A 12,490-nucleotide genomic window follows, 5' to 3' on the forward strand; every position below is an offset into this window, starting at 1 on the left:
CTGCTGGCCCTCGTCAAATGATTAAATATATCCAACGGGTTTATTAGTTTTGCAGGACATAAGCAAATATATTGACTAAGCAAGCATTCAACGAAAGTAACTTTATAAATACTCTATACATGCATTCCTATAAGCCAAAACCACTCTTCATCACCCTTCGTTTCTTCCAATGTTGTTCCTAACAATCGATAAAAGAACATGGATCTATTTTTAAATTACCCTGACATCGAATAATAAAATGTCAGATTATAACCAACACTACTCCCATAAACGATAACATATAGAATTTTATGGGAAAACATAATTTCTCAATTTTTAGACTAACGAAATTTGAAATCTCCCAACCTTTTTTTCTAAAACATGTGAGGATAGATATAAACTTTGCCAAGTTCTATGGAAACTTCGGTAAATTCTCCACACGAGTTTTTGTTAATTTCAAAATCTGCAAGGATCCCAGTCCCACAATATCACTAGGAATCACTTCTAGCTGCCGGCAACCATCTCCACAAATTTCCTCAAGTTTCTCCATCATCTCAATGGCATCAGGTAACTTTTGCATGCAACTACCGTCAATCTTCAACAATTTCAAGCTCTTTAAATTGACAACGCAATTTGGCAAATCTACAATACTTGTGCATGAGACCTCTAACTCAACTAAATATTTCAACATTCCGATCAAGTCGGAAAGTTTTGTCACCATTTCACACCTCTTTAGAATTAATTTTTCTAATGATAAAAATACAGAGAGCTCATGAGTTTCTTTCAATATTCTATAGTACGACAGATTAATGACCTTCAATCATGTAACCACCCGTCAAATGATTATATTATATCCAATGAGCTTAATTCATATTAGTTCTGCGGAGCATGAGCAAATATATTGACTAAGCAAGTATTCCATGAAAATAACATTATAAATATTGTGTACATGCATTCCAAACTTAAGCCAAAACCATTCATCGTCACCCTTCGTGTCGTTCAACGTTGTCCCCAACAACTAATAAAAGAACATGGATCTATTTTTAAATTACCCTGGCATCGAATAATAGATAGACATATTATAACCGACACTGCTCTCATAAACGATAACATCTACAATGTTATGAGAACACATAATTTCAGATTTTTTAAACTCACTAAATTGGAGATCTCCGAATCTTTTTCCAGAAACATGTGAATGTAGATGTAAACTTACCAAACTCTGTGGAAGCTTCGGTACATTCTCCTCACGAGTTTTAATTGATTTCAACGACCCGAAATCTTGTAGTTCCCGAATACCATAAGAAGTCACTTCCAGCTGCCGGCAACCTACTCCATAAATTTCCTCAAGTTTTTCCATCTTCTCAATGGCATCAGGTAACTTTTGCATGCAACTACCGTTAATATTCAACACTTTCAAGCTCTTTAGGTTGACAATGCTATTTGGCAACTCTACAATGTTTGTGTTTGAGACATCCAATTCAACTAAATATTTCAGCATGCCGATCGAGTCGGAAAGTTTCGTAAGCATTTGACACCCTTTTAGAATTAATTTTTCTAATAATAAAAATGCAGAGAGCTTAGGAGTTTCTTTCAACTTTCTACAGTTTGACAGATCAAGAACCTTCAATCTGCTGGCCCCCTGTCAAATGATTAGATATATCCAACGGGTTTATTAGTTTTGCAGGACATAAGCAAATATATTGACTAAGCAAGCATTCAACGAAAGTAACTTTATAAATACTCTATACATGCATTCCTATAAGCCAAAACCACTCTTCATCACCCTTCGTTTCTTCCAATGTTGTTCCCAACAATCGATAAAAGAACATGGATCTATTTTTAAATTACCCCGACATCGAATAATAAAAAGTCAGATTATAACCAACACTACTCCCATAAACGATAACATATAGAATGTTATGGGAAAACATAATTTCTCAATTTTTAGACTAACGAAATTTGAAATCTCCCAACCTTTTTTTCTAAAACATGTGAGGATAGATATAAACTTTGCCAAGTTCTATGGAAACTTCGGTAAATTCTCCACACGAGTTTCTGTTAATTTCAAAATCTGCAAGGATCCCAGTCCCACAATATCACTAGGAATCACTTCTAGCTGCCGGCAACCATCTCCACAAATTTCCTCAAGTTTCTCCATCATCTCAATGGCATCAGGTAACTTTTGCATGCAACTACCGTCAATCTTCAACAATTTCAAGCTCTTTAAATTGACAACGCAATTTGGCAAATCTACAATACTTGTGCATGAGACCTCTAACTCAGCTAAATATTTCAACATTCCGATCAAGTCGGAAAGTTTTGTCACCATTTCACACCTCTTTAGAATTAATTTTTCTAATGATAAAAATACAGAGAGCTCATGAGTTTCTTTCAATATTCTATAGTACGACAGATTAATGACCTTCAATCATGTAACCACCCGTCAAATGATTATATTATATCCAACGAGCTTAATTCATATTAGTTCTGTGGAGCATGAGCAAATATATTGACTAAGCAAGTATTCCATGAAAATAACATTATAAATATTGTGTACATGCATTCCAAACTTAAGCCAAAACCATTCATCGTCACCCTTCGTGTCGTTCAACGTTGTCCCCAACAACTAATAAAAGAACATGGATCTATTTTTAAATTACCCCGGCATCGAATAATAGATAGACAAATTATAACCGACACTACTCTCATAAACGATAACATCTACAATGTTATGAGAACACATAATTTCAGATTTTTTAAACTCACTAAATTGGAGATCTCCGAATCTTTTTCCAGAAACATGTGAGTGTAGATGTAAACTTACCAGACTCTGTGGAAGCTTCGGTACATTCTCCTCACGAGTTTTAATTGATTTCAACGACCCGAAATCTTGTAGTTCCCGAATACCATAAGAAGTCACTTCCAGCTGCCGGCAACCTACTCCATAAATTTCAGCATGCCGATCGAGTCGGAAAGTTTCGTTAGCATTTGACACCATTTTAGAATTAATTTTTCTAATAATAAAAATGCAGAGAGCTCAGGAGTTTCTTTCAACTTTCTACAGTTTGACAGATCAAGAACCTTCAATCTGTTGGCCCCCTGTCAAATGATTAGATATATCCAACGGGTTTATTAGTTTTGCAGGACATAAGCAAATATATTGACTAAGCAAGCATTCAACGAAAGTAACTTTATAAATACTCTATACATGCATTCCTATAAGCCAAAACCACTCTTCATCACCCTTCGTTTCTTCCAATGTTGTTCCCAACAATCAATAAAAGAACATGGATCTATTTTTAAATTGCCCTGACATCGAATAATAAAAAGTCAGATTATAACCAACACTACTCCCATAAACGATAACATATAGAATGTTATGGGAGAACATAATTTCTCAATTTTTAGACTAACGAAATTTGAAATCTCCCAACCTTTTTTTCTAAAACATGTGAGGATAGATATAAACTTTGCCAAGTTCTATGGAAACTTCGGTAAATTCTCCACACGAGTTTCTGTTAATTTCAAAATCTGCAAGGATCTCAATCCCACAATATCACTAGGAATCACTTCTAGCTGCCGGCAACCATCTCCACAAATTTCCTCAAGTTTCTCCATCATCTCAATGGCATCGGTAACTTTTGCATGCAACTACCGTCAATCTTCAACAATTTCAAGCTCTTTAAATTGACAACGCAATTTGGCAAATCTACAATACTTGTGCATGAGACCTCTAACTCAACTAAATATTTCAACATTCCGATCAAGTCGGAAAGTTTTGTCACCATTTCACACCTCTTTAGAATTAAGAGCTCATGAGTTTCTTTCAATATTCTATAGTACGACAGATTAATGACCTTCAATCATGTAACCACCCGTCAAATAATTATATTATATCCAACGAGCTTAATTCATATTAGTTCTGTGGAGCATGAGCAAATATATTGACTAAGCAAGTATTCCATGAAAATAACATTATAAATATTGTGTACATGCATTCCAAACTTAAGCCAAAACCATTCATCGTCACCCTTCGTGTCGTTCAATGTTGTCCCCAACAACTAATAAAAGAACATGGATCTATTTTTAAATTACCCCGGCATCGAATAATAGATAGACAAATTATAACCGACACTGCTCTCATAAACGATAACATCTACAATGTTATGAGAACACATAATTTCAGATTTTTTAAACTCACTAAATTGGAGATCTCCGAATCTTTTTCCAGAAACATGTGAGTGTAGATGTAAACTTACCAAACTCTGTGGAAGTTTCGGTACATTCTCCTCACGAGTTTTAATTGATTTCAACGACCCGAAATCTTGTAGTTCCCGAATACCATAAGAAGTCACTTCCAGCTGCCGGCAACCTACTCCATAAATTTCCTCAAGTTTTTCCATCTTCTCAATGGCATCGGTAACTTTTGCATGCAACTACCGTTAATATTCAACACTTTCAAGCTCTTTAGGTTGACAAAGCTATTTGGCAACTCTACAATGTTTGTGTTTGAGACATCCAATTCAACTAAATATTTCAGCATGCCGATCGAGTCGGAAAGTTTCGTAAGCATTTGACACCCTTTTAGAATTAATTTTTCTAATAATGAAAATGCAGAGAGCTCAGGAGTTTCTTTCAACTTTCTGCAGTCTGACAAATCAAGAACCTTCAATCTGCTGGCCCCCTGTCAAATGATTAGATATATCCAACGGGTTTATTAGTTTTGCAGGACATAAGCAAATATATCGACTAAGCAAGCATTCATCAAAAGTAACTTTATAAATACTCTATACATGCATTCCTATAAGCCAAAACCACTCTTCATCACCCTTCATTTCTTCCAATGTTGTTCCCAACAATCGATAAAAGAACATGGATCTATTTTTAAATTACCCCGACATCGAATAATAAAAAGTCAGATTATAACCAACACTACTCCCATAAACGATAACATATAGAATGTTATGGAAAAACATAATTTCATATTTTTTTGAGCTAAATTTGAAATCTCCGAACCTTTTGTCTAAAACATGTGAAGATAAATATAAACTTTCCCAAATTCTGTGGAAACTTTGATACCGTCTTCACACGAATTTCTGTTAATTTCAAAATCTGCATGGATCTTAATCCCACAATATCATTAGGAATCACTTCTAGCTGCTGGCAACCATTTCCTAAATTTCTTCAAGTTTCTCAATTATCCCAATGGCATCAGGTAACTTTTGCATGCAACTATCGTTAATCTTCAACACTTTCAAGCTCTTTAAATTGACAATGTTATTTGGCAACTCTACAATACTTGTGCAGAAGACTTCTAACTCAACTAAATATTTCAGCATGACAAACAAGTCAGAAAGTTTCTTAAGCATTTTACACCCCTTTAGAATTAATTTTTCTAAGGATAAAAATGCAAAAAGTTTATCAGTTTGTTTCAACATTCTGCAAGGCAACAGATTAAGGACCTTCAATCTTGTAGCCACCTGTCAAATGATTATGTATATCCAACAAGTTTAATTTATCTTAATTTTGCAAGACATAAGCAAATATATCGACTAAGCAACTATTCCACCAAAATAACCTTATAAATACTATGTATATGCATTCCTAATTTAAGCCAAAACCACTCTTCATCGCACTTGTTTCAAAGTTGTCTCCAACAACAAACAAAAAGAAATGAATCTATTCTTAAATTACCCCCCATCGAATAATAGAAAAAAAGATTATAACATTGCTCCCGTAGACGAGAACATCTACTATGGTATGGGAAAATATAATTTCAGATTTTTTTAAACTCACTAAATTGGAGATCTCCAAATCTTTTTTCTGAAACGTGTGAGGATAGGCAAACTGATCAAACTCTGTGGAAGCACTAGTATATTCTCCACATTAGTTTTTGTTAATTTCAAAATCTTCAAGGATGAAAGTTCGACAATATCACTAGAAATCACTTCTAGCTACTAGCTGCCAGCAACCTATTCCCTAAATTTTCTCAAGTTTTTCCATCATCCTAGTGGCATCAGGTAACTTTTGCAAATGCAGTCAATCTTCAACACTTTCAGGTTCTTTCGATTAATAATATTGTTTGACAACTCTACAATGTTTGTGCATGAGACATCCAACTCAACTAAATATTTCAGCATTTCGATTGAGTTAGAAAGTTTCGTAAGCATTTCACACCCCTTTAGAATTAATTCTTCTAAGGATAAAATTGCAAAGAGCTCTAGAGTTCCTTTCAACATTCTGCAATCCGACAAATCAAGGACCTTCAATCTTATAACCACCTGTCAAATGATTATGTATATCCAACGAGTTTAATTTATATTAATTTTGCAGGACATAAGCAAATATATCAACTAAGCAAACATTCCATAAAAGTAACTTTATAAATACTCTGTACATACTTTCCTAACTTAAGCCAAAAGCATTATCACTTTTTTCATTTCTTCCAATACTGTCCCCAACTACAAATAAAAGAAAATGGATATGTTCTCAAATTACTCCCCCCTCGAGCCAACACATCCTATAATTATAACATTCCTTTTCAACGTCATCATCAAAGTAGCGATTTTGTCCCCACCACTCGCACTTATGGCTGTAAACTCCACGGTTGTTCCTATGTGAATGTATCTTCTAAATTTCAATATAGAAAATAATCTTACATGTTTTCTGACTATAAACTAATTTATATTTGCACCTTTACTTTTTACTTTTGTGTTTCATTTATTAAAATAAGGGCCGTATTAGCTTTCACATAAGCTCAAAAGAGTATAATGTTCATTTAATAGTATTGATGTTCAAAATAAATTAGTTTGCATGTTCAAATTTATTTACCAATTTTTATTATTTGCTAATTTCTCTCCATTGTTTGCTTTTTCTTCTGCATAGCATCCTTGTATATTATAGATGGTCACTACTTATATTTCACTTAACTTTAAACATTTATTATTTGTGACAACTAGTTAGGGGGATTAGGGAACTCAAAACAACGTGAATGTTTATAAATTATTCTTTAAATAGTAATGATAGTCAATAGATATTAAGCGGTGACATTTATTCCATTAGACAATCGAAAAACCTTACAAATTATATAAATCACGAAATATGTATGAATATCTAATCAAGTCATTACATTTATCTATTGTGCAACCCAAAAATGTAGTTACTAGTAACATAGAATGTACAAATTACAATACCTTTTAATCATGCCGCTACAAGCAATTTGAATTGAAGAAAACCATTGGAGAAGAATTGGCATAAATGGTAAAACAACAATAACATAATATCAATGTAAAACTATAAAATGCAATGCGGATTGATGACTGCCAACCAAATCATAACATCTTTTTCCTTTTTTCGGTAAGTTGATTATTTGATTAGGTAAAAATGACAAATGCAATCTTGAAAAATCTACACAAGCTAAATTCTCTCCATTAACACAACAAATTATCTATTAACACAATATTGAATCAACGAATAAAAGTGGTCAAGGGTACCAGTCTTTCCGTTGACCAAAGTGTCTTCACCGGGGATATACAAGTGGCATTATCTTTTGAATGACATCTAGGACATAAATGTAAAGTAATTGTTTGATTTGATGTTTTTCTAGTGAAAACATAACGGTTAAGTTTCAGACCTAAGGAAAGAGGGATTGGTGTCATAAGCCTTATTCAATACCAAGAGTTGTTTTATGAATTAAACCAATAGACTTCAATAAAATAATAATAAAAAGGAGATCAAGGATGACAATCGACGACCACATGCGACACAAGAATTGGTGTGACCGGAAGAAAATACAACTTGTTATCCCAAATTATTTGCACACACATACATACCTTGAGTTGAGTCCAACCACCCCAATGTTCATCTATTGAGCTGCTCTGATACAGGTCAAGGATGACTAGATTTTTTGGGCAAAAGTTGGTTGCTTGTATTTCTTTTGGACAATCCCCCCAAGTAAGCCATCTCAATTCTGAAAAGAGATCCCCAAAGTCTCCAGAGAGGGTCCAACCAGACAATGAGAGAAATCTAATATTTGGCACTTTGATAAAGTCTTTTGATGTCAAAACAGAGTCTTGGAGAGGCTCCTTAGATTGATCATAGTATGCTGCAACAGTTTCGGTTCCCTAAATTGAGAAAGAGTCGGTTCAAATTGTGGAGTTCCAAATAGAGCCCAAAATAAAGGCAAAACAGACCAAGGAAGTTTTCTGCAATGAAAAAAGAATACGAGGGTGCACTTAGACTTATACCTTCTTTTGCTGGACAATATTTGAACCACCTTGCCAATCCCGCCACACTCGAGAACCCTTTGTGGGGTCTTTGCAATTTTCTTCATACACAATGCTCTTGCCTAAGTCCTTAAGCTGATCATGCATCCATAGTTCATTCCATTCTCTAATCTTCACTAAGGACATTAAAAGCAGAACATCAATCCCCTCACTTGGAAAAAATCCACAGCCATCCCACATGTAACATGGATAGCTCTTATCTTGTCCAGCTAGAAAGCAAGCGATATCAAGAAATATTTGTTGTTGCAGATGATCTAATGCCTGATAACTCAACATTAACTTTTCCTTCACGTCCCTCTGTTGACAATATTCCATCTTTTTCAATGTATCTTGCCACACTCTTTCCTCTTTTTTTCCACATAACAATGAGCCAATAACTTCAATAGCCAGTGGAAGCCCTCCGGTTTTTGCAATAACTTTCTTAGACAAACTCAAGAATGCATTTGGAGGAGAGTTGCTTCTAAAGGCATGCTTGCTAAACAGTTGAAGAGCTGTGAGATTGTTGAGTTCCTTAACTTCATAAATCAAACAATGTTCAAACTGATATTGGAGTTTACAGAAAACACTTCTGTCTCTTGTTGTAACAACTATTCTACTTCCCGAACCAAACCATTCTTCCTTTGCTACCAATGCCATAAGTTGGTGCTCATGATCTACATCATCAAGAAAAATAAGAACTTTCTTTCTGCAAAATCGATTTTTGATCATATTCTTTCCATGATCAATGCTAGAAGGTTCAACCACTACGTTACCAATGATGTCAGAGAGTAACTGCCTCTGCATATTTAACAGACCAGAACCTTGCGATGCTTCTCGAATATCTGAAATGAAGCTACAACTGTCAAAATTAGTAGATAGTTTGTTGTAGACAACCTTGGCAAGAGTTGTCTTGCCTATTCCACCCATTCCCCACATACCAATGAGCCTTACGTCCTCAGATGTAACATTCAGCAAATCTACTACTTCATTTGCTGACTCGTCCATTCCAACTAAATGATCGGATATATGCACACAAGACACCTTAAGTTTAACCAACACTTTCCGAGCAATCAAATGGGCAAGTTCTCCGTGGCTGTGTCAGGACACAAAACATTATCAAGTGAATTACTAGATTGCTGGCAAACTTTTTCACTTGCAAGATCAAAGAATAACATGAACTTACGAAATTGACGCTGGACCCAGCAAACAAAAGAATAAATACATGACTCTCTGGTTATGTTCAATCTAGGATGATAGGTTATCATGCTTATGTCGAACAATGAATATCAAGTGAATTTTAAGATTGGTGGCAAACTTTTTCACTTACAAGATCAAACAAGAACCTGAAGTTATGAAATTGACGCTGGACCCAGCAAACAAAAGAATAAATACATGATTCAATATGGTTTTGTTCAACCTAGGACGATAGGTAATCCTTGAGTCGAGACAATGGAGTGTAGAATTCACAGCGATATCCATCATAATTTTTGGTCCAGAACTAAGAAAAAATTGTGCTTTTCAAATCATAATCTGCCTTCAAGCAAAAGAAACAGAGAGAAAAGGGAAGATGGAGTGGAGTGAGTTAACATACCCTGTGTTCTTGGTGTCCCATCCCTTGATTCCAGTAACTTCCTTGAGTGACTCCGCCCAGCACTGCACAATCTCAGGCCCATGTTTTTCTTTATGCAGAGTTAGTGCATCCACATACACTCCGGTTTCAAGCTTCACGTCAGAAGGTTCCACATCATAGAAAATGGGCATAACCTCCAATTCGTTGGTTTTCCAACGCTGCATCATGTGTTCTAGCTCGCGCAAGCACCAGCTACTAGAGGCGTAATTGCTAGAGAAGATGGGAATGCAGATTTTCGAGTCATTGATGGCTTGGTAAATCTTGGGACCGATCTCTCCACCAACGTCAATCCCCTGCTTGTCTATGAAAACACTGATACCCTTATCCAGCAGGGTATGATAGAGGTAATCTGTGAAGGTAGTGCGAGTATCCGGGCCTCGAAAACTCAAGAACACATCGTACTGAATTCCAGAGGAGCCATGGCTCGTGGATCCCGTTTCCAGAGAAGAGCTCCTTTTTCTTTCCATCTTATCTGCGTCCGCTAAAATTCTGAAAGCAAATCACAAAAAATTTGACATGCTTTAACAGAGGCCAAGAAACAATGGTCAGATAGGTAAGCGAGGCTCAGTTTCCATTTCCGTCATGTTGCGGAATTGATCGAGAGAAATTGCAGATATATGATTGAAGGATTAAGAAATGGCCAAAGCACCCCAAGTTGACTGGTAGATGGTAAATTCGGTATCGTGTATTTCGAGCAAGTTTATATTATTTGAGTCCTGTGAAATTCCGATTCCGAAGGTTGGCCCGGGGCCCACCAGAGTAAAGTCTAAGTAAACCTAAAATTAGGAAGGCATATTGACGTTAGTGTACTGCTCTAGAAATGTTATATTAAATCAAATGTGATGATTAAGTTTTCTTTTCTGGATAATTTATGGATAATGTTAAGGGAATTATTGATAGGCCTAAGTATACGCATATTCTAGTTTCACAAATGACATATAATAAAATAGAACGTAAGGAGGAAATCCCAATGATCAGAGCAGTTTTCGTAAGACTTAATTTTTTGTGCTTTTTAGAAAGCATAACTGTTCTTACCAAAAAAAAAAAAAAAAAGCAAAACCGTTTACTTTGTTGTTAAAATTTAAAATGTTATTCAAGTATAAGAAAATCATACGTAAATTACTTATCAATTTTTATGTGTTGTGAAAATATATATATTTCAAGGGAAAAATGTATAATTGTGTCGGCAATAAAGATCTAATCAAACAACCAATAAAACATAAAATTCACCGATGCAAGCTCGAAACCAGGTTTTTTTTTTCTTATGCTAGTGAAAGGGTAAAGCTGGAAATCCACTATCGGTGGTAGACCATATCATTGTCCTTTAATTTTATTTTATTTTGGTCGGTTTTGTCCTTTAATTGGAATGTGTCGTCTTTTCGCTTTTTCCCTTTTTTTTCGTTACCTTTTTTTTTTCCCAGAAAGGTGACCAGAAAAAAAGGGTAAGAACCGTGTTGGTGAAGCAAAGCCACAAGTTTTCACTTCCGTTGGCCTGGGGCCCACCGGAGTTAAATCAACAAAACGCAGAAGTTTGACGTCTAAGTAAAATGTAAATATGAAGCACATGTATCTAAAAAGGAAAAAGAAAAGAAGAATTGGCACTAGCTTGAGATTAAAATTTCTCATTGAAAAGAAAAGGGAAAGGAGTTACTTGACAAGATGACAATCCAAAAAATAAATTAAAAAGAGAGACAAAAAAAATGCACCCCGATTGCAATAGCGTCAGAAGCAAACCTACTACTGTGCAAGGATGCTTTGAGTGGCCTGATCGTTTTGTTCACGAACAAAATGCTGCTTTTGTGGAGTTACTTTATTGTACTTTTACTAGTTAAAAGCAACACGAAAAATAAATCTAAAAAAGCTGGATTGTTGACAATTTTAGATGCTTTTTTATTTTAATTATATATGCATTTCCAAAAGAAGATTGGGAAAGTAGAATTTTATGAAACTTTATTAACTTATATTCATTTAGGTTGGATGGTTTGTTTATGTAATCTTTTATTGAATTAAAATTTACGTATAAGGAAAATCAAAATTATTATTAAATTTAAAAAAAAAATTGTTTATGCAATCCATAACCCAGATCAAATTATTGAAATAAGAAATTTCCTAACATGGAAATGCTTAAAAATCTCAAACAAATCAAGATTATTATCGAATACTATCAACTTAGATAATCAATAATTGCTACCTATCAAATTGGTTCAAGAAATTACCTAGTTTGAAGTATTTCTTTCCAAGAATTGGGACTGACGACGGGCAGCTTTACAGCGACGGGTGAGGACGGACGTCAGGACCAAAGCAGCAGCGATGGCAATTCAGCACGGACGCAGCAAATTGCAGACAGGTTCGCTAGAACAAAAGATGCAACGGTGATGGTTCGTTGGTGTTGGCCAGTCTAACTAGAAAGGTGGGGTCGCCCGGACCCTCCCTGACGGCGACAGTGTGGATTCGATCAATGCTAGTCTGCTCTATGCAACCTGCGAAAGGAAATCAAACGTAGCAGACGAAACAAAACATCAAGCGGTGGCGTCAAGTGGAGCCCGGATGCCGCCTGGAATCACCGGAAACCGCCAGGGACTGCTGCTGTGGTGTTAGAATAAGCCGGCAAGCG

General features: G+C 35.4%; 2 protein-coding genes across 3 annotated transcripts; both read right to left on the reverse strand.

Annotated features, from left to right (window-relative positions):
* Positions 1-34: 34 nt before the first annotated feature.
* Positions 35-4,394, reverse strand: LOC120291112 (disease resistance protein RUN1-like). 2 transcript variants are annotated; one of them, XR_005548954.1, is made up of 3 exons: positions 4,242-4,394; positions 2,807-2,919; positions 35-1,621 (listed from the first exon to the last, which is right to left on the reverse strand). XR_005548954.1 is itself a non-coding variant. In XM_039308071.1 (2 exons), the coding sequence occupies exons 1-2, from the start codon at positions 2,978-2,980 to the stop codon at positions 1,028-1,030; spliced, it is 768 nt and encodes a 255-aa protein (XP_039164005.1). In that variant the 5' UTR covers positions 2,981-3,325; the 3' UTR covers positions 35-1,027. The 2 variants fall into 2 exon arrangements, 1 of the variants encoding a protein (XP_039164005.1); XM_039308071.1 differs by lacking the exon at positions 4,242-4,394 and having other exon boundaries at positions 2,807-3,325.
* Positions 4,395-5,156: 762 nt separating this feature from the next.
* LOC104437154 (disease resistance protein RPV1) lies at positions 5,157-12,221 on the reverse strand. Its single transcript, XM_039309561.1, has 5 exons — positions 12,093-12,221; positions 9,838-10,365; positions 8,229-9,339; positions 7,815-8,105; positions 5,157-5,462 (listed from the first exon to the last, which is right to left on the reverse strand). The coding sequence occupies exons 2-5, from the start codon at positions 10,341-10,343 to the stop codon at positions 5,157-5,159; spliced, it is 2,214 nt and encodes a 737-aa protein (XP_039165495.1). The 5' UTR covers positions 10,344-10,365; positions 12,093-12,221.
* Positions 12,222-12,490: the final 269 nt, after the last annotated feature.

Source organism: Eucalyptus grandis, chromosome 3, assembly GCF_016545825.1.
Source record: "Eucalyptus grandis isolate ANBG69807.140 chromosome 3, ASM1654582v1, whole genome shotgun sequence".
Taxonomy (NCBI): Eukaryota; Viridiplantae; Streptophyta; class Magnoliopsida; order Myrtales; family Myrtaceae; genus Eucalyptus; species Eucalyptus grandis.